Source organism: Ornithodoros turicata, chromosome 1, assembly GCF_037126465.1.
Source record: "Ornithodoros turicata isolate Travis chromosome 1, ASM3712646v1, whole genome shotgun sequence".
Lineage (NCBI taxonomy): Eukaryota > Metazoa > Arthropoda > Arachnida > Ixodida > Argasidae > Ornithodoros > Ornithodoros turicata.
In genome coordinates this window covers 41,477,727-41,500,322 of record NC_088201.1, presented here as the reverse complement: position 1 = coordinate 41,500,322, position 22,596 = coordinate 41,477,727, and the positions used below count along the sequence as shown (strand labels likewise).

Below are 22,596 nucleotides of genomic sequence, written 5' to 3'. Positions count from 1 at the left end.
AGAAAAGTATAGGACCGAAGGTCGCGTCCCTTTCAGACCTTGTTCGCCTAGCTTCGAGTGTAGTTCAACTCTAGCAAATTGGTGGCACTATATGACATCATTTGCTTACAAACAGGGAGAGGTCTATATTCCCCTAAAGCATTCCCGAAACCAGCAAAACCTACAGGAATACAGATCTCGGGCCTGTCCGCATCAAATATGGCAAAGTATGCATCACACTACGCGAAAAACATAGTCAGGTACTTAAATTAGAATTATAGTGCAGTGCTGTAAAGATCTAGAGCACATTCTTCTCCATTGCCCACACTACCAACCTTCCCGAACCGTACTCGCCCCCTCTCCCCCACAAAATTGCTTGGTCCCTGGCCACATCCAGCCCACCAACGCTCTGCCCTCAAAGCTCTCTTCAACTTTCTGGATACCATATGACTTCGATCCTTATTGTGAAGGGGCTCATTATTTCATTCCCCGCATCGCCTCCAGCAATGGGGTAGAGTCGTAAAGTATCGGTATCACCCCTGGCGATGAAACTCCTCATTCATCACCTCGCAATAAAGTTGTTGTTAGAATTATAGCATTGCAGATTAGTGCCTTTTTTTTATAACACCACTATTGCAAACAATGCACGTAACGACTGGAACTGCGTAGCTAGTGTGGGAATATTTATCCCACTCGCAGGTCCCCCTGTCCATTCTGCCGTTGAAGAAGGACACAAGCAACCATAGAATAAGCAAACGGACAACAGTTTAATACCATACCGGATCCAGTCCAGCCCACCGTTCTCTGCCCACACCAACGCCCGGAGCAGCTGTCTGCGTGCCAAGCCGGATAGGCCCAGGGAAGCCTCTCTCCCCGATTAATTCCTGGGACCATGCATGTAGGGCACAGCAAGCGTTGCTCCTCTTCCGTGTAGGGAACTTGAGGGTCGTTGGGGTGGCGGTCTTCGAGCGTGAGACCGTTGAAAGGGGGCAACACGCGCTGCGGGCCGTCGCCGCGAAGCAGACGTTGCTGGGAAGACCACTTAGCGGAGGAAGCCCAGGATATTGGTCGACCATCAGCTACCACGGTCAAGGTTGCCGTCGAGAGTGTCCACGCAGTCCACCACGTTGTCCACCTGGGCTGGCGCTGTTCCCACGGTCATGCCGGGAGTCATGCCCATTCGAAGTTCTCGTCCTGGCTGCAGCTGGTCCTGCTCTTGGGGCTGGCGACATGTCAAGACTAAAGAAAACAACAAAGCACAGCGAACGGTAAGGAGGTAAACTCCGACCGCAAAAGGTCTGTGTAGCCTTTTTAGAACACTGCTGATCACCGCAAACAGCCGTGACACGGGGTGCATGCAATAATCAGCTGAGACCGAACCCAGTCGAGAGCACTGAGGTCTAGTGACCGATGGGCAGGAACGTTTCTTCCTCTGAACGAGGTGCGATAACGTAGAACAGGCTCGGAAACATATTCTGAGCTGCTCGCAGTGACTATTATCGCTGATGTCTGAGGGCACAGCCCTCGAACTAGTCTCGGTATCTCCGAGATCTTAGCGATAGCGGTCGGTTTTCGGGTAGGTAAATGCGACTTGGAACTGATGAGTAGAGTAACCGCTCCATTATTAACAGCTTGTTCAGCCAATATCACAAATACTACTACAGATAGTAACTGGTCCCCTACGGATATGACGGATATCCGACGTCGCAGGGAGCGTGTCACTGTCATAAAGGTTCGGGTCAGTGGTGGCCCATACCAACCTGGATCAACCTTCGTGAAAATACGCAGGGATATTCTGCTGAACGGAATCTGACCGCGCCGTAAACGCACGGTCAGGTGATGCAAACCCGCTGCAAGCAGGTGACGGGTGCCGAATTTAGTGCCTGCTGATGCATAAACGTGGCAAATATAACAGTCCTGTAATCAGGCGGCCTGAGAGCTGCCTTTCGTTATTACGACTGCGAGAGGTGGTCCACCGAAAAGCGTCCAGCCGAACTCTTTGTGTGAGTGTTGGTCAAGGCACTGAAAGTACCTAAAACAGTTACCTGGTCCTACGGGTCGCATAAATGTACCCTGTGGTGAGACCTGGCTTCCTCAGGATCGCGAGTCGGATAGGCTCGTAATCAGGCTCTGTGCGCCGCAACCAAGGAATTGCACACGGGGCAATCAGTGCTCCAGGATCCGAAGTGGGTGCTAGAGAACGAACAGTAAACACGCTTGAGGGTCACCGGTAAAACAACCACAAGAAAAGGAAAGAAGAACCGAACCCTTCTCCAACCGAATAGACAGGACCCGTCCACAGAGCCGATTCTCCCCATCGCCTTCCGAAGTCAGTGCAGCGTTCATAGTCTGCAGACTCAGGCGATTGGGAGCCGAGCCCCACGTTGGGCGCCACTTGTGGGAATATTTATCCCACTCGCGGGTCCCCCTGTCCATTCTGCCGTTGAAGAAGGACACAAGCAACCAAAGAATAAGCAAACGGACAACAGTTTAATACCATACCGGATCCAGCCCAGCCCACCGTTCTCTGCCCACACCAACGCCCGGAGCAGCTGTTTGCGTGCCAAGCCGGATAGGCCCAGGGAAGCCTCTCTCCCCGATGAATTTCTGGGACCATGCATGTAGGGCACAGCAAGCGTTGCTCCTCTTTGGTGTAGGGAACTTGAGGGTCGTTGGTGTGGGCAGAGAACGGTGGGCTGAACTGGATCCGTATGGCAATAAACTGTTGTCCGTTTGTTTATTCTTTGGTTGCTTGTGTCCTTCTTCAACGGCAGAATGGACGGGGGACCCGCGAGTGGGATAAATATTCCCACACTAGCTAGGAGAAGCTGCAGAGTGACAGACTTACCTCAAGGCTGGAACCGGAGACACGGAGACGACAAAATTTCTTTCTGTCTCCGTGTCTCCGGTTCCAGCCTTCAGTATGCACCAGGGATTTCCCTACACCCCCCTCAGGGGGGGTGTACACCCTCCTTGCATTTTTGCAACACCCCCCCCCCCCCTGAAATTTCTCAGGTGACCCCAACCAACTCGGCCACCAGCACGTTCTGGCTGGTAGTGAGTCTGGCGCAGCAAATTACATCATGTACTGTCAAACTTGGGATGTAGGACCACAGCCATGCAGATGATCGTAGCATGCATTTCTCTAAAATCATTTGAAAGTGACTGTTCAATATGCAGATATTGCGCGCATATATGAGCAAAAATGCGTGCGGGCACGCAAACTCAATGTGGATCATGAAGAACCGTTTGCGCCCAACTCAATCAAGCGAGGTATTCTGCTTTTTTTGTCTAAGGTTTTCACCGTTGGTTGCCAGGTATTCATTGAGCTTCGTAAGGCAAGGTGCTAGTCTTTTTTCTTTGTCGGTCGTGTCATTATGCATCTTAATGTTGAAATGCTGTTCATTATGAATCTGTATTCTAATGTACTGTGTTCTAACATGTACAAATAAAACGGGGAAGCTGTGCAGATATGTCACCATTGCGCCACGATTCTTTCCCTGTCTAAGAAACATTCCGTAAGCGGAACCTTCACCAAGCATACCCCCCCCCCCCCCCCTTGAAAGCTCGGCACCCCCCAGCAATGAATTTCTGGGGAAATCACTGGTATGCACCAGCTCAGCACCAGCTTGTCTGCGCCCTCCCTCTTTTGTCGGCTTACCACAAGCCCTCAAGCCCTCAAGCCTCAAGCTCAAGTCTGGCAACACATTGGCTCGGGCTGGATTTAGAACGTCAACGCTACACTATAGCACTACAGCACCACGACCTCGACAAGCCGGGTCATGGGATACGGTAGTGGCCACCAGTGGCCACCACTGTAAGCACTGTAAGCGCCACATAGCATTATTGGGGAGAGGGAATGACACTATCACTCTTGCCACTGTCTTTCGTGCTACACAGTCTGTTGCTAAGCACGCGCTATTCTTTCTCTTACTGCTTCGTCGTCGTCAACACAGCCCACCATGCATTGCCGCGGTTTCGGCAAGTCACGTGGTAACGAATAGTGTGAGCTAGCGCCAAATCTCATAGCCAAGCGGCGATTGTCAGAACTACTACCCCGGTGCTGGGAGCTTTGCGGATGGCCAGGGGCCAGGTCTCTAGTATAGTAGTAGGTAGTAGGTCGTGTACACCACTACAAATAAGCCTATCGTTCCCGGTGCCTTCTTTGAATTTGAGAATCTGAATCTCTACTAACCAGTCGTTGATATATCCAGATTTTTGTCGTTTACGATTGCCCACATTCACAGCACACCATGTCAAGCTACTCTCTCAATCCCAAGTATCCTCCCGTTTACCGCTTTTGTTTGGAAGATGAGAGCTTGGACGACGTAGTAGCCATGTATGCTGAAGATATTTTAGGGGGTGCAACAGCGAAAAATGTTGAAAATGCTTTTGTGCGGTACATCACCCAAGTTATAGAACCTGTTGGTTGGAAAGGAATTTGGAGAGCCAGTGGGAAGTCATCCGGTCTGCCATTTGAATGCGACTTTCTAGTTGAAGTATGTTTTGCTGTAGTTTGTGAGCCACACTAGTGTGCTGGGCTGGGACTGTTGTTGTTCGTTGTTCGTGGGTAGACTTCACAAAGGGAGCCTCCCCCACCCACCTCACCTGCAGTCGGCGCCTATGTTCCTGGTTTTTCTCCTATGTTTTTCATTTGTCAGTTCTAACCCCACTGCAGAATTTCAGTTTGTTTCTACCAGGCTAAAATATTCAGACGAGGAAAATGTGTGTGCAAACAAGTCAAATATTTTCATTGTTGCATACTTGAGATGGATGTAATTTATTTCACCAGGCCTGTTCACAAGAAATGATAGTGCTTTGCATATTTAAAGAGATGTTGGGTGTGAGCAACAGGAAAATAAGTGGAACACAGTGATGTTGTTGTAGTTCCTCCTGTTCTTCTCAAGATACTTTTGATCTTCCCCGAGGAGGAAAATAATGCCAAATTGAAATAGGTGATAAGGCATGTGCATGACTTTTCTCTGACACATTTTCCTTATCTGCATATGCAATATGTTAATACATTGCATAATGTACCTAGAATCAGCCTGTGAATATTGTTGACGGAAGTATACTTTGTCTGTAGGTTTGATCTTCTCAGAGTGAACATGTAAAACTTTATCCTATGCATTATCGTAGTGGTGCATTTTCTCTGCACAGGTTTTGAATGTTAGCCGAACAAGCTTGGATGCAGATATCAAATTGATTTCCCTCCTTTCGGAAAGCTGCCGAAGCGTGGAAGGTGTGAATCGTCTGCTAGAAAGCAACTGCATTCCTGTGCCACTTGTCGAGCTTTATCCTCTGTTTGAGGATGGCCCACATAACGATTATAAGACCACTGCAGTTGCAATTGAATATGCTAGGTCAGTGGTTCTGTATGAGGTTACTTAGGGATGTTCCTAGTTCAGTTGCATGACCTCACTTTAACTCACTTTATTGTTCATTTTAAAAGGGGTGACAAACAGAGCAGAGGTGGCCCTGAGCTTGTCACCCTTTTTAGTGCTGTTGTAAAGAATGAAATGTCTTACAGCTAGGTTAGTTGTTTTTATTATGGGCTAGCATACGCTATATGTATAGTACATGTATTTAAAACTGTAGCATCAGGAAAGAGGGTTAGGCAAATTTCTTTTTTTGAAGAACTAGAAGTATTTGTCTTGGTTTACTAGAAGTATATCTGTCAATTGTTGGTTGGGTGTTTCACTTGCATTTTTGTTTTGTAGGTTTCTTTTTCTTGGAATCTCGACAGAGTTTTTGTTTCGTCCGTTTGCATTGCTTGATGTAATGCCATTGAAAGAAGATATCCCGTCTGTTGCAGATTTTTTTACAATCATGTATGGAGACCATGGGATGATCCAGAAGACGATGATGAAGTCTTCAGCACAAAACTTAGTTCGCGGATCAAGCTGTGAGTTTTGCCCATAGCACTTTCGAAGATTTTAAAAAATGCACGCAATATTGGAGTGCAGCAGACAACCCATCTGCAAGAAGCGAAAGAAAAAAGTTATTCCTAAGAGGCATTGGTGCAGCCAAATGACACGTATAGAAGGAAGTGTACCTTTATTTCTTGCAGTTTTTCTCATTTCTAATAATAGTTTAGGAGACAGTCGCATCTATAATCATCCCTTTTGCCACAGACTTGCTTGGTTAGGTCCCACCTGCATGCTATGTGTGGCCTCCTCATTGCTGTGACGTGCGGAACTTGAACCTCGCGTTCTATTCTGTCTTTTTTTCTTCTATGCATTCATTCATGCATTGTTTGCATCTAACTCATTGCAGTCAAGCAGGTTAGTTCAGTAAGGGTTTAACAATTTAATGTCAACCACGCACACATGTTTTAAAAGGACACTGACATTTTCCCACAACTCTGCTAGGAAGAGGTTTGGAATGATTTACATTCAAGAAACAGCATGTGTCACCAGTCCAGTCACTTTCCAAAGAGATCAGGTCAGTTTTCTCCAGGAAGAACTGGGAAGGTAGCTGCAGCTTGTGGAATTCTTGTAAAGCAAATCAGTTGAAGTCGAAAGCTCGTCCTATGTTGTCCATCAGTGTATGTGTGTCCTGTTGCACTTGTTGCCATGTTTGAATGTAACCACTATGATGTATATATGCTGTCTCTAAGGGTGGGTTCACACGAGGGCATCCCCGGGATAAGTCCGCGGATGGTGTAAACGTCACAGTGCATCAAAATGTGCGTCGTCCCGGTCCACGAGGGACCGAAATCCCACCGTGTCCCCATGTTGGCGGGGGACTTGAGGACGGAGCAACGTCTTTTGACTGTTTTTTGTTTCTTCTTCTTTCGACATGCTGTTGCACAGCTCTGACCGCTGAAGGAGAGGGGATTCGAATAACCGCGTAATAAAAAAGGGGCATTTTGTACGGGTCTTCACGAAGCAAGAAAAAAATGGGGAAAACGAGGGTTTTGCTACGAGCCAGTTTATCTCCAAATACAATACCCACTAGAGCACTGCTTGGAAATGTGACCTTATTGCACGATACAACAACAACAACAGATAAATTATGATTGCGACTATTATGATTATGATAGGTTTTGCATATAGGTCATTCCAGGCCAAATCACCCAAAGGTCGTGCTTGACCCCCTTCAGTTTTGCTTCAAAAAATTATCATGGACCCCTCATTGCAAGTAAAGATATTTTCCCGAGTTTTACTGGACAATGTTGAACAGTTGTCGATTTAGGTGGGGTCAAAGTTCGTCAGAATCGCGAAAACCATGCTACGAAAAAAGTTACCTACTGAGAAGGGTTTTGAGTCTAGGTGGACTTTAGTCACATAGAATGAAAGAGCGTGACCCTAACATTCTGCCAATATCAAGTTCTTCCCTCGTGTTTCATTTTCGGCCAGCGAAACAGGGCCGCTTTTTGGCGCTGTTTCTTACAACTTTGCGCCTTGCCAAGGGCACTTTTCGCACAAGCTGGAAGGGACAAATAAATTCAGCGTGTTCTGGACCATCCATACTTCAAAATCACATGTTTTGAAGGCCGACCACACAATACTTTTTGCTAAATTTAATCCCAAATGACGTAGTTTTGGTAAAGTTGGCCGTTTCCAACGGCATGTTTGAAAATGAAGCGGTCGGCCGAGAACAATCCAAATAGATGGAGATGACAGATCAATATCTATACTAAAGCATATAAAAAAATTGAGAAGGTACTTTTTGATAAGGGTGAAAAAATATTTTTTATGTCGCACATGGTTACGCGAGGGCCGCACGAGACGGCTCCCTGTGAGGCGCGCAAACAGATTGCGTGCCTAGGTTTCACAAGCCGCGTCCTGTGGGCGGATATGAGCATGTCCTCTTTTTTGCCAGCCCTTTTGTTAATAAACTGTGTAGTTTTTATTGTTATCAGTGCATTGGTAAGTATTGTTAGTAGTTGTTTCTCAGAGTCATTAATTCTTGGCGTTTTAAAGTGGTAGTCAAGAGAAACGACAGCGATGCTTTCACACTCACAGGGAACATTTTGAGCAAACCATACTAACCCTTCAAATGCGAGTTTCTTATGATTAATAGCAACGCATGTCACGTTGTGAGCGGATGGCTTTTGCTGCATTGTAGCGTCCAAAAATGCGCTCGTACTTCCACTTAACCTTTAACACATGGCTTTGAAATCAGCTTTGGAGAGCTCATCCGCGGCTCAGCTGTATGTTTATGGTCGTCTTTCTCACATGTGATGCATGACGGGTAACCAAAAAGGTTGTTATTGCTCCAAGTTTCTTGCTGAAGTCGTTGTGTTGAACAATGGCCGAAGTAGGAACGTCAGCAAATGCGCCCGTGCAAAATGAAGGACTGCGGTATGAAAGTGCGTGGCACACACGGAAACTCCAGTCTGAGCAGCGTTCAAGACCTATCTTTTCGCCGTACAGAGGAAACTGTAGTGGTCACTTCTAATGAGATACCGTAACAATGGTCGCCTTTGCTTTTTAACGTTTCAAAAGAAAATATGAAATAATAATGAAACCGTTGTGCATTCATTTATGTGGGTATCTTTTTGCTCTTACTTCAAACTGTTACAATCGCGAAAATAAAATAGGTAAACTGTCTGAATTGCAAATAAACTTTTTTTATCATTCCAGTCTGCTTGGGTGATCATCAGCAGCCAGTTGTTCAGTGTGGATAGATTAGCAAGCACCACATGAGCGTCTCGAGCTAGTGCGCGGTAGTAGCATAGATGTGACTTAGCTGAATATAATGTCTCTTCTGGTCCTCCATAACGGATAGGAAAACTTCACCACTCGGATAAACGTTACCCGAACCAAGCCTCGCGACCCACCCGTGCGCCGTTCAGCGTAACTATGTGTAGAGTGGGAGGGATATAAAAAATATTTTCTCGCCCTTATCAGAAAGTACCTTCTCAATTTTTTTATATGCTTTAGTATAGATATTGATCTGTCATCTCCATCTATTTGGATTGTTCTCGGCCGACCGCTTCATTTTCAAAAATGCCGTTGAAAACGGCCAACTTTACCAAAAGTACGGCATTTGGGATTAAATGGGGCAAAAAGTATTGTGTGGTCGGCCTTCAAAACATGTGATTTTGAAGTGTGGAAGGTACAGAACACGCTGAATTTATTTGTCCCTTCCAGCTCGTGCGAAAAGTGCCCTTAGAAAGGCGCAAAGTTGTAAGAAATAGCGCCAAAAAGCAGCCCTGTTTCGCTGGCCGAAAATGAAACACGAGGGAAGAACTTGATATTGGCAGAATGTTAGGGTCACGCTCTTTCATTCTATGTGACTAAAGTCCACCTAGACTCAAAACCCTTCTCAGTAGGTAACTTTTTTCGTAGCATGGTTTTCGCGATTCTGACGAACTTTGACCCCACCTAAATCGACAACTGTTCAACATTGTCCAGTAAAACTCGGGAAAATATATTTACTTGCAATAAGGGGTCCATGATAATTTTTGGAAGCAAAACTGAGGGGGGGGTCGAGCACGACCTTCGGGTGATTTGTCCTGGAATGACCCATATGCATATGTCGCTTTGTCCTGTAAATAGCTTTTAGTACGTGTCCGGTCTCGAGAACTGACAGTTGTCTGTTTCCTTCACTGCAAACCCGGTGCAGTTTGATTTCTTTCTTTTCAACGAAGTGGACGCTTTATGATTCCGCAGCACAGCAACCCTGCTCTTATGCAAAGGCGTCGACCGCAAAATATGTGTCATCGATGATAGCAGTTTCTTTTTTATTTCACTGGTGCAATGGTTTCCTGCATCGTGGAACATTTGATATGAAATTTTATTTATTTATTTATTTTGTGTTAGCAGCACAAAGCAACTGTGGCTATAAGCGGCGTACAGATGTGGACAGTTGGAGAGAGGACAGCAGGAAGGAGTGAGAGACGGGGGTTAGTATGGGGCGTCCTGGGCTGACTTCAAGGGGAACTGTGCCGACATTCGTCTGGAAAGTCTGCCGGAAAACCCAGGGAAAACCCCAGACAGCACAGCCGGTGCGGGGATTTGAACCCGCGTCACCTTCCAGTCTCTGCGCGGAAAGCGGCCAAGATGAAACGTACCCCAAAGTGCAAAACCTCAATTTTTCTGTTCAATCACAGTGCAGAAAAGTGAGAAAACTAGTTCACGTAGCCTAATAAGTGTTGTTGGAGGCAAGCCTATCCGCTCCCATCCCTCGTCTGTGAATGCTCAGCGGGGACTGGGACTCCCCGGTCTACGTGACGTCACCATGCCAAAGCGGACTTATCCCAGGGATGCGTCCCTCGTGTGAACCCGCCCTTAGTATTCTGTCACAAGCTCATCTCCTCCGCCTCCTATCTTTCCTCTTACATCAGCTTCATGGATATTAAGCATAGCCTCGTGCCCAGCGAAGTGGAGGCGCGTGCAAACATGGTTCTGCGTGAGGGCTGGGAAATCAGAGAACGTCTGGATGAGCTCCAGGCAGACATGTCTCTGAGTGACTCTGAATCTGAGCTGAATGAGGAAGATGTGGCTCAAGCTCTCCACTTTAACATGCGCCTGGAAGAGCTCTCTCGCGAGATGGAGCTACTTGAGAACCCTTTGCTAAGGTAAGTCACAGGCATGTCTTTTGCGGCCAGTTTTGCAACTTCCTTTTACTTGAATTGCATTCTCTCTTCTATTCCCATTGGAAATGAGGGGTTGGTATGGCATTCCGCAGATGTGGGCTGTGACTGTAGAGATGGAAGATATGTGAGATGGCCGAGAGGAGAGATCATGACGAGTAGAGGCAGGTGGGGAAAGGGAAGACGTGGCATCTAGGAGAGCTCGTAATGCGCGCTCCAAGCTGGAGCATCATGTGACTTGCTTGTAACCGATGCGTAATGCAGTTTATCAATTGAACATGTTCAATTGATAAACTGTTTATTACGCATCGGTTACAACTTACAGGTAGGCTACAGTGACAACTAGATCCACAGCATTTGGAAGTACCATTTGGAATTACCATTGGTATTTCTGTTTAATCCCTCTTTCTGAACTAACTGGACAAGTTTCTTTCAAAGTTATTTGATGGGGGTATTGCTTCCTGTGAAACAGCTCTAGGTACTCCAAAAGTTATTGGGTGTATATCAAGGTTTACGAACTGTTTGTCATAATTTGTTCAACTATACCTCAGGTCAGGTCAACTCTGCCCACAAATCTGAAGACGTCAGTGATTGGCTTAGGTGGGCGCATGACGCCTCTTAGCTACACCGTAGTCAGCCTGCAGTCTTTAAACTGCTGAGAAGCATAAACTGTTAGGCTAGTTGGTACATGATTAGAATTGGAAGATGCCATGAATAGACGAGACGGTGGAGAGAAGCCACACACTAATCGCTATTGGAACTACACTTTAATGACAGGAAAACTCCCAGGGACCATCAGGTGCACATGCGTGTCGTCGTCCTTCTTTTTCCAGGACTAAACTAGTACATAAAACAGGTATGTCAGATAAGACTGTCATGTAAGAAAGTAACAGGAAAAGCAGAATCTTGTGTGACTGGAACAAAAATTATAGTTCCTTATCCATCAGAAGAATGGTAGCTTCACTAATGCATATAGAGGAGCCACCACTGCTTATTTCAGTCACCTCAACTATCTCTGCATACCTGCCAAGTCTCCCAGGTTATCTGGGAGACTCCCAAATTTCGTTCAGTCTCCCGATTGTACGGACGTGCCCTCCAATCTCCCGGAAAATAGGGCCTTGGGCTTTTCTTCTTCCATTTTTCTTTAAAAGCTGCCCAAAATGTATTCCTGAAGAATAAGACATCCCGTAACATGTTTTTCGTGGAAGGCTGAGTTGGCAGTATCCCAACAGAGAGGTAAGAAGATGAGCAGCGAACCACATAATGCCACATGGCCATCCATGCCTTTTCATGGGTTTTCTGGTTGAGCACAACCTGCCGCAGAGCGTAAGCGACCACGTGTGATCACTGTTCCAGAAGATGTTCCCAAAATGTGACTAAGCAAAGCGCTACAGGTGTGGACAGACGAAGGCCACTACCATCATCAGTGAAATGGCTGCGTCCGTGAAAAATGCAATGTTGGAGAGCCAGTTGACGACGCGTCTTTGCAATTGTGGTCGACGGGAGCAACGATAGTGTTTCACAGCTCCTCCTGATAGTGGCTACGTATGACGTAAGGGGTGGCAATGATATCTTGAGTGCACAAAATTAATACATTGTGCGTACTGCATGATAAATGCATGATTTTTCTTGCACGATATAAGTGCACACTAAGGATAACATTGTGTCTGTGCAGTTGTTTCATGGTAAGAATGCAATGAACCAAGCATACTTTGTACCAAAAACAAGACAAGAATCTAGCACAAGTGGCACATCTTCACCACCAAACATTTTGAACTATTTTTTGGCGCAGTTGTAACGCTGTCACAAGGTTCATCAGGGTTCAGCTACGCCGAATGGAAGTTTACAAGTTGAGAACTATTTTTCAGAGCGGACAACGACACCTCGTTTGCGGCCATACCATGTGGCTACAGCTACCGATCAAATAGGATAGATTCTGAATAGTACATTTTTAAACGATATATTGTTAAGCGTAGTTTTTTTGAGAATTTATTATTAAGGATGTATGGTTAGACGGTTTACTTTTAATTGTGGATATATAAGCGTATATTCTGGACATTTTATTTTTAATGGTGGATACTTACGCGATTATTCTTGAGGGTTTATTGTTAACAGTTTCAAATAGGATAGCCCCACTCGCAGCAGCCCATTCAGACAGCAACCTAAGCTCACCATTATTTAGTGATGCTGGGTAACGACCTATGCTTTGAGCAGCAAAAGAGAGCAAGACACAGGCAGGTTGCGTGTGCTTACTATCATTTTGGCCTGGCAATCCACGTGCACACGGTGTGCACATGCGCATTTTTGTGATTGCTCCGCAGAGGTTCATGCGGAAGTATTTGACTCTCGAGTAGAAAGTTGTCCTGGTTCAAGAGATGGAAGAAGCTTGCCGATCCAAGTCTGACATTGCTAAGGAATTTGTCATCGCTCCGTCAACATTGGCAACAATATTGAAGAGCAAATAGGATGTACTGGACGTGTTTGAGAAGACTTTCTGTAGCAAGAGAAAGCGTGTCCATGATTAAAAACACTCTGAGGTTGACACAGTACTTCTCAAGTGGTTGAAAAATCTCAGAGCCGACAATGTACGTGTTCGTGGACCCACATTGACTGCAAAAGCTAATGAATTGGCTTTGCCACTTAGCAAGCCAAAAGCTCAGTTCAAGAGAGGCAATGAGCGGCTTGAATGATCTAAGAAGCGCCATGGTGTATCGTTCAAGGTGTGTGCTATATGGCAAAACATCTGGGCAAACCCAGCTTGCATCTTTTTTTAACGAACAGGTTGCAAAGGTGATCATCTAATGTTAATTTGCTTGAATATAGTACTTGGTTTAAGGCCCCTGAGAGTTTCCACACACTTTCATAGACTTGCGATGTTTTTGTGACAGTTGCGCTTGAATTGAATTGTTTTCCCGTCCCATTGACTTCATGATATCAAGAGTCTACTGTACACTGTAAAACCTTAAATTTTGTGGCCCCAATTTTTTGTGGATCAGGCGCAGGACACATATTGTGCCTACTAAATTTTGCGAATTCTGGATGCTAAAATCTGTTGCTTGATTGGTGATAATCCCGAAACTGCCTGTACTGCCATTTGATAAAACTTGCATTACACATGCCTGTGTTGCAAAGCAGTTCAAATTCATCGAGTTCCTCTACCAGCTGTCCTGCATCTACCCCATTTTACTAGTAACCTGCACTACTAACTGGGAAAATAATATTTCAGTTCTAGCTTAGTTTTTGAAGCATGATTTCTTGCCCAAACTTTCTGTGTGCCCTTCAAATTTGTAAAATTTGCAAAAATTAGGGGCTCGCAAACATTAAGGGTATGTCATGTCTTATGTATTAAGTGTATGTCATGTCTGGCATTCAAGTTCTATGTTCTTGTCTGCAGGAATCTGTTGGTCAGGAATGACTTTTTGCGACGGTCGCCTCAGTTGGAAGGTGCAAGAAAGCATGATGGGCGTGTGGTTCACATGGTTGCAGAAACATTTACGTTTTCAAAATTGCTGGTAAATAGAAATGCAAGACTTGTTCATATGTATTAGAAAGTTAGCAATAGCATAGTTTGTGGTGTGCTGGCCTTATATGTTTGTATGTGTTAGGAGTCCTATGATAAAATGGCCTCAGCTGTGCTGTTTTGGAGAGTAGTCAACATTATCCATTTCTCAACTTATGCAAACAGTGTATTGTGTTCTTGGAGTCTCTTGCAAAGTTAAAGCGAATAATAACTTCAGAGCAAATAGCTATATGCTGCTAAGTTAAACACACAAAGCTCAACTCGCATTAAAAAAGTGCAAGAGGCAGCATAAACACATGCAAGCTGGTGGACAAGCTACAAAGTTAACACAAAACAGCACAAAATTGAGCCACTATGTTGTCTGTTTTACTTGTTGCTCACTCTCAGGCTTTTCTCATAATAGAGTATACAAGTGGGCTACAAAATATGTGAATCGGTATTCTAGCACAATAACATACAAATCAGTTGCACATGTGTAAAAAACAGGTTACCGTGTGTGAAGCCATATAATGAGGACAGTTACAGGGTACAGTTGTGGACTCTGAACATTGCGTTCCTTTTGGCTCACCTCTATCCGGCAACACACAAGCTGATCATCTCACAATATCGCAGTTCGATTGCAATAGCTCTTATCATGTCAGTCGTTTTCCCACACAGACCCTAAAACAGAACTTCACTGCATGGCATGCTCAAAACTAGCCGTGATTCAGATTGATGTCGTTCTTGTTTCCGATTCGTTTTGCTATTTGGTTGGTCTTGGTTTGCTACACTTAGGTTGCGGGTATACCCGCATAACATGCCACGGGTGGCACACCTGCGGGTGTGGTACGGGTACAAATTTGCTTACCCGCGCTCACCTCTAGGTATCAACTTCCACAGATGTGATCCTGCCTTGGATTCTAGAAACACATACCTTTTGCAATCTGTTCATACCTCATATCCTGGGAAGTTGGACGTTGTGTATACGCCAGAGAGTCGAACCCGAACCCGAACCAAAAACCGTTATTAACCGTTATTTTTGGCCGAACCGAACCAGAACTGAACCATTAAAACAATACTGGTAACCGGTTCAAATAACGGTTCATACAGAACTAAGGGTGGAACTTTGCATGATGTACATGAACATAAAAGCTATTTTTTCATGTTTTTTTCTTCTTTTATAAGCTTCGTAGCCTTCCTCTTGCTTGCCGAAAAAGTCATGCCCTGCAGGAGTGCTGTGGATTTTCTCGAGTCGGGAAATAACAGCAACAACTTTATTTCAAGATGGTGCATGGGGAATTATGAACGGGGAGTTATGAATGAAAACTATTTTGACTGCTAATGTCTAAGACATACACAAGAATATATATAAGAATTAGGGATCAACGACAGCATTCAGGAAGTGACATATATTATAATAATATACTAATCAACCTCAGCTATACAGGGTGTCCACCGTAACTGCAGAAATGATCAGTGACACATGGCGCTGTCCAAGAAAAACTGACTGTTCTCCTATGATGTTTGTGCTACAAACAGGTGCTGTATTGTAAGATCAGCGCGTTTGTGACACAAACGTCATAGGAGAGCTGTCAGTTTTCCTTTGACGTCGGTTAGAGATCATTTCTACGGTTATCGTGGACATCCTGTATATAAATCAGAGTAGGCGGACCAACCGTCTTTCAAATTTTATCTTCTTCGTTTTTTTTGTGTGTTTTTTTTTCTGTTCTTTTTTGTGCAGTGCATTGCAAAAGCAGACTGTCTGAGCTCAAATCCACAGTGATGGCCACTAACTACTTACACAGTAGTTTAACTACTAACTACGAGGGGTGTTCAAGTCAAACCGGGACTTTCTGTCTCCTGAGTGTACAAATGGCTCGTGCTACTTCTTTTCGTCATTTTCACACGCGACAGGCCTCCGCGTTCACCACGTGGTGGTCCAAAGTTTGTGCAAAACACAAGACACGTGCTGGACAAGATGGCCGACAACGAGGTGAGCGTGCACATCGAACAGCGAATTGTCATGTAGTTTCTTGTGAATGAATGCGTAAAGTCATCTGAAATTCAAAGAAAACTTCAGGCTCAGTATGGTCACGATAGACTTAGCCGCAGCAAAGCGTTTGAGTGGTGCAAACGGTTCCAAGACGGCCATACATCAGTGCTGGGTGATCCCGGCCGGGGCGGCTCAGAGCCCAGTGTCAGAGTTCCTGAGAACATCCAACCTGTGGAGCGCCTGATCCTCAAGGACCGACAGATAACATGTCTCGGTATCAATACTGGCAGGGTCTCGGGGATGTGCACAAGGTGCTGAAGCAAAAGCGGCCGGGCCTCATCACCAAAGGAGTTCTCCTCCTACAGGACAATGCACGCCCGCATACCGCGCATCTCACGACACGCACCTTACTGGAACTTGGCTGGGAGTTGCTCCCACATCCCCCTTACAGTCCAGACATCGCCCCCAGCGATTACCATCTCTTCGGGCCACTGAAGGCGTTCCTTAGGAGCCGCCACTTCAGCTGCGACGACAACGTCAAGAATATACGGTCCGATCATGGCTGCTACGCGCCGGTAAGGATTTCTACGCTGCTGGCATCCAAGCCCTCCTAAAACGCTGGGACATGAGCATCAGTACAGCTGGGGATTACGTTGAAAAATAAAACTAATTTCTCGTCTGTAAGTCCATTTTACTTTTACGAAAAATGAAAAGTCCCGGTTTGACTTGAACGCCCCTCGTACTTCGCGATGGAGTAGTTTGACTAGTAGTTCAACTACTTTTCAGGGGAGTAGTTAAAACTACTTCTTTAACTACTGCAATGTATTTTAACTACATCTATAACTACTTAAAGTAGCACAGAAGTCATTTTTAACACCCAGTTTTCTTCCTATAAAACTGTTAAGTAGGCCAGTAAGATGCACCATGCGAAGTAATTTGCACCACGGAGTCATAATTATCGCAGAGATTGAATTTAAAATACGCCGCAAAAAGTGACTGTGCGCAACGGTGGTGAAGAGCAGTACCAGCCTGTGATCTGCCTGGAACCCCGCGCTGACGCTATAAGGAGAACGCTCGCTGATTGGCCTAGAGAAATGTTGTCTGCTACTCCGCTGTCGTCTGCTACTCGGCTGTTCGGGGTTTTGATAAAGCCTTTCTCCTTGCTCGGTAATGCTTCGGCCGCTCCTTCTTTCCCCAATTCTCCGGGAAAACTGGCAAAACAGGATTACGGCGGCAAAGGGACAAGGCGCTGACCCACTGACCGGCAAACCAGAACGAGTCTCCTTATGCCGTCATCGGTGACGTGCCATCATACCTCCTCATCCTCGTTATAGCTGGAGTGGGGAGTTAAGGGTGAAGGCGCGGAGCTATGTTTATGTGAGTTTTTTTCTGGGAAACAAATTGCACACATCAAAACATTTCGCGCTATTCGGTATAATGACACACACACTTTCATCAGATGTCTTAATCTGAAATTTTTTTGGATGGCCTTCTGTACTCCTTTAACGTTGTTCATCAACACCAATCCCTTGTAGTGTTCTTGGACACCTCAATATGAATCACAAGCAATGATAAACTTTGGCTCAAGCCATTGCTACGACCGTCAAATACAAAGCTTGCGACGGGATTCTTTCTGTGCCTACGCGATAAACTAAGTTGCAGAACTATTTCACAGCAAGTGAGGCTTCACTAGACAAGCGTTAAAAGTGAAGATTTAGTACACATGCACGACACAATTGCTCTGCACCTCCGTTCTCATCAAACAAGTAGCTCAAGGTAAAAGTCGGAAGCACAATTGTGCCATAAAGCTTTCGGCAAAATCGGAAGTAGTTGGCGCCTGCAGTAACCTAACTACTGTAGTTAACTACTTAAAATAGTAGTTTAACTAGTAGTTGCCACTACATTTCTGCAAGTAGTTAACTACTTTTTAACTACAATCAGGTAGTTTAACTACTGGCCATCACTGCAAATACAGCATGCGTCCGTGTGTATGATGCTGCAGGATAAACTGCCAACATGCGTGTGTGAACTTGCAAAAGAACAAACGATGCTGGTTTTCTTTGTGCACTTGAAATAAAAAAGGTTAAAACATTGGTAAAATGGACATCATATTTAAATATCGTGAATTGGTTGAAAATGTGTTGAATTCTCTGTTTGCACTTGCTCTTGAGCGTGGTTTGTCTTTGTTTCTCAGACACTTCACTCTAATGGTGACATGGTAGCACGGCGGCGGTCAGTGATGAACGATAACGTGCCTTTTACATAAAAACCGTGGGCTCAGAATCGCACCCTTCCAATCCAACTACCATGAAGCATCGTTTGCTGATTAAAATGTATTCGAGTCTCCTGACTGGTAATCAATATATCAGTATCAGTATCAATAACTTAAATGACTTAGGTCAAAGTAGCAGGCTTGGTTGACTGTTATATTCCTGCTGAGATTCTGCAAACAACCCGGTGGGTAAGCTAACCAGCATGACACGAGCTATGTGCCGGGGCAGTCAACCCAAACAGGTAATTCATGGTTATGCTGCTGTTGTAACCACTATTTATCTTGCCTTTCATATCGCGCAAAATCTTAAAAAATCTTGAAGGACTGTTGACGTCTACCTGTCCACTGTACCACAGCACTATACCAGCACTCTACCACACAAACGGAAGAGTGCTTTAACCTGCCTGTTGTGCTTCATTCCCATCTGTGGCTCCTGAACCGGTTTGTGAACCGAACCGATTGGGAGAAACCGGTTCGAACCATTATAGTTGCCTTCGGGAGCTGAACCGGAACTGAACCCTTATCGGCAAACCTGAACCTGAACCGAACCGATAAACGTTTCGGTTCGACTCTCTGGTATACGCATACATGTTGCACCTGTTTTATGAAAGCAATGCTTGTGCTTGGATTTACACGTGAGAAGCATTATTGTAGCATATGCATTAATGAACGGTGTCCACTACTCCAATGTCCATTATGTGCAAAACCTTCCTGTCTCGTGTTTTGTCTTTTTCCTGAAGTTATTGAACTTCTATCACACCCTGTTCTTCGTGGGCGCATCCCAAGAAAAATAGCAGTTGTATCTGGTGGGTACCACACACAACCTTTTCCATGCATGTCATGCACATTGCAAACTGAAATATATGACAAATGGAGCTTTTTATTTCAATAATTAGTCTTAATCCCTAGGTAGGTGATCTTAGTCTTAGTTATTCCGTGTCTTGTGCGTATGATGTGTGTTTTGTGTATGATATCAGGGATCAAAGGTACCTGCATACCCATGAGAGATACCTTTTCATTTGCAGCTGTCAAAGGTTGACCCTGAAGCATGTCTAGAATTTCATCATGCACTTGGTTCTGCACTTTCTTGTGCCTCTTCTGGTGACACAGTCTTAATTTTTCCTGGAATTCACACATGTATTGGACTTCCATGGCTCGACAGAGATATTTCCATAGAAGGTGAGTCAAATATCTGTGCTTGTCTAGTGCTTTCCAGAATGGCTTTTCTAACTTTTTCAAATTGCTGAGCTGGGAAAAATTAATCCCCAGACCGATCACTGCAGTGTTGCTCATGACCGTAGTTTTCTCGTGATGTAAAGCCATGAATTGTGCAATTGTAATGAATTGTAATGAATTTCCTCATAATACTTCTAGGCTTTTGAAAGCTCAGCAGTTACTATTAGGCTATATGTGTCTTCCACAGTATAAAGGCTAGTTTGGCATAAGCGTCGCTCATGCTGCTCGTCCAGGTAGTTGTCACCTCCCACGCGATTTGGCAGTCTCTGTAATCTCTATATATGGAGCAAACTGTAATGTGATTGGGAAAGTGGCGTACAGCTGAAACCGGTTTTTTTTTTTTTTTTTTTTTTTTTCTTAAATGCACTACCTTCTGCAGTTGAGACCACTGTGGTATGTTTTCAATCTGCTGTATACCGTATTGCGCGATGAGGAAAATGGTGGCACCTGCGCCACTGGTGCCCTCTACATGATTTTGTGAGTAAGCATTTGGGCCTCACGCAAAATTATGGGGTTTTGAAGCTTGTTTGGACCTATGAATACAAGACACTGTGCTGATACCAGGTCTGTGATATGGATACGCAGGCTTGGGAAGTCCAGGGGAGACCATCCTGACTCCTATTGATGCTGGAGACATATTTATGAACTGCAGCTCTTCAACTTTGAGCATTTCAAACATCACCATTCGGAGTTCCAGACATGTGCAGTATATAATTGTGCTTCACAGCGGCTCACTTGGTCTCCGGAACTGTCACATTGAAGGAAGCACTGCCGACACATGCCTCAAAGTGCTAAAAAATGCTGAGCTGGTCGTGGAAAATTGTGAAATCAACTCTGCAATGGTACATTACCTCCTTTAGTAATGAACAGGGATCCTAGTTTTCTGCGATAAAAATATTCTGATTGCACGTCAAAAGACAGGGAATTTTTCTGTTTTCCATTAGAAAAGCAACAAATCGCTGCTTGAATGGTGACAGTGAAGCATTATATCTGCTGTTGTTTGCAATAAAATCTGGCTGCAAGCTTGCGAGGTTGTGTATTTTCAGGCTTTGTGTATCCGGCTACTTGCGTCAGTGCCCAAAAGTGGTATGCGCCCCTACACAGAAGGTAGAACTGTTGCATTCCGGCAACATTTTCCTCCTTGTGATGCTAGCATTAGCTAGTGTGGAACAAAACTCCTAATCTGCTTAAGTTCCTCTGTTCGTCACCTGACAAAACTTGGGCTTGAATCGTGGGTATCTCGCTTTCAGAGATAACAGAAATTTGTAGAATGCCAACATTCTAAAAAAGTACTGGGTATTATGCTTCAGCTCGGGGCTCTTGCAGACATTCAGAGAATATGCCATTGCTCTCTTGTGAGTTTATGATTGGCTGCAGCGATGTGCTGGAAAGTGCAACAAAGAAATGGTCGAAGATTGATGATGAAGTGGGTAGCACTATTTTCATCCCTCTGGAGAAACAAAATTCACACCTTTCAGCTCCCATAAAATGAGGCTTGTGATTTGCAGTTTAAAAATGCAAAGTCCAGATTTTCTGTGACCACAATCAGGAAAGCTTTCTCCCACCTTTTTCCGCAACGTACAGAATCCTAGGAGCCCTGGTAATGAATATGTTGCTATGACATCACTACAGTGAATGTGAGCACAATAAGCTCTTCTCTCTTGGTCTTTGTCTGTTTTTCTTATTATTGCTGTTAAAGTGCCACTACGGACTAAATCTCATGTCTTCAAAATCCTACCAAAATTATGTTACTGAAATCTTCTTGTCTCACTTTACATTCCTGCAAAATATTTTGACTCTCCATGACGAGAAAGACAGAGAAAATTAATTTTTATTTTTGAGAACTGTGACGTCATGTTAGGCTCCGACGGAGCGCCCAGCTCTCACCTGGCAACGTTGTTGCCCTTCGCGTCTTCCGGGGGACTCACTTTTTGCACTTCGTTAGCGGAGCCCCACGTGACATATATCTGACCGCTGCGACCTTCGGGAAAACACAAAGGAGGCAGAAGACATCTCTCCCATTTCCCCTTCTTTCGACCAGCCTCACGTGACTTCACCACCACGTGACCCTCCCTGGACGCCGGCGTCGTTGCTAGGAGACGAGTGCCCTCTCCAGAATATGACATATCATTGTAATGCGTGGGCTTATGATGCCGTCACTCGCTCGTCGCGTCATCGAAACTTGTGGAGGCTCAGCAGATCTTCAAAAATTGACAGAAATGTACAGCGTTCGTAAACAGGATTGAAATTTCGCGTATAGAATCCTTGAAGTACATTCTTTTCATGGACTAAATAAAATAAACGCTCTTTTCTGAGTCCGGAGTGGCACTTTAAGCACATTGATTACATATGTCAATATTGCTGCAGTTTATGAAAAACAAAGTTTGCTTAGGCTGTATAAGTGCTGATTACATGGCACTCAGCTATCAGCTGTGCTCTTTGCATGACATTTCATTTGTAGCGTAACACAGAGATAAGGATGGCTTTTCCTGTCTTTCAGACACATGGCATTAGTGTTCGAGCAGGTGGGATCTTGAAAACTACTTGTTCCACCATTAGTAACTGCAAGAAAAGTGGCATCATGGTTGAGCATCAGCCAGGCTTACAGCCAAATACGATAGAGCTATCACAAACTGTTGTGGAGAAATGCGGTGCTTTCGGAATCCAAGTTGAGAACGTGCTTCTAAACTCTAATACAAACATGGAGATTATGAAGGAAGGAGGCTTTGGAGATATTTCTAGGTACAGCATCTCAATTATTAAATTGCACTTCATCCTACCATGTTTTTCTTGACTTGTGAATGCTCCACCTCATTGCAGGTTGTCTTTCTTGGGGATCAGTACAAAGGACAGTACTTTCAAGGAGAACACAATGGGCCCATTTAGCATCCTGTATGCGCCAAGTTAAATCAAGATATGCAACCTGAGACGTGATCAAATTTAGAAACTGGTTTACCGTGGGCGCAAGTGAAAATGCGTGGGCAGCTGTTTTTGTGAGATGCAGTCATCAAGATGTGTGACATCTTGCGCATGTGCTTTTTACTTGTTGAAATAGAGTTTCTAATGGACAA

The 22,596-nt window shown here is 44.8% G+C and overlaps 1 protein-coding gene and 1 long non-coding RNA gene across 5 annotated transcripts; one reads left to right on the top strand and one right to left on the bottom strand.

Annotated features, from left to right (window-relative positions):
• Positions 1-724: 724 nt before the first annotated feature.
• LOC135378085 (uncharacterized) lies at positions 725-3,794 on the bottom strand. Of its 2 annotated transcripts, XR_010418264.1 has the most exons (3): positions 3,641-3,794; positions 2,025-2,172; positions 725-1,218 (listed from the first exon to the last, which is right to left on the bottom strand). It is a non-coding gene; the product is annotated as an uncharacterized LOC135378085 (long non-coding RNA). The 2 variants fall into 2 exon arrangements; XR_010418263.1 differs by lacking the exon at positions 3,641-3,794 and having other exon boundaries at positions 2,025-2,691.
• Positions 3,795-4,042: 248 nt separating this feature from the next.
• Positions 4,043-22,596, top strand: LOC135378083 (SHC SH2 domain-binding protein 1 homolog A-like). 3 transcript variants are annotated; one of them, XM_064610945.1, is made up of 9 exons: positions 4,043-4,087; positions 5,140-5,342; positions 5,795-5,884; positions 10,277-10,510; positions 13,920-14,037; positions 19,315-19,468; positions 20,111-20,367; positions 22,026-22,267; positions 22,346-22,596. In XM_064610945.1, the coding sequence occupies exons 1-9, from the start codon at positions 4,058-4,060 to the stop codon at positions 22,431-22,433; spliced, it is 1,416 nt and encodes a 471-aa protein (XP_064467015.1). In that variant the 5' UTR covers positions 4,043-4,057; the 3' UTR covers positions 22,434-22,596. The 3 variants fall into 3 exon arrangements, with proteins under 3 accessions (XP_064467015.1, XP_064467013.1, XP_064467014.1); XM_064610943.1 differs by lacking the exon at positions 4,043-4,087 and adding an exon at positions 4,098-4,478; XM_064610944.1 differs by lacking the exon at positions 4,043-4,087 and adding an exon at positions 4,510-4,635.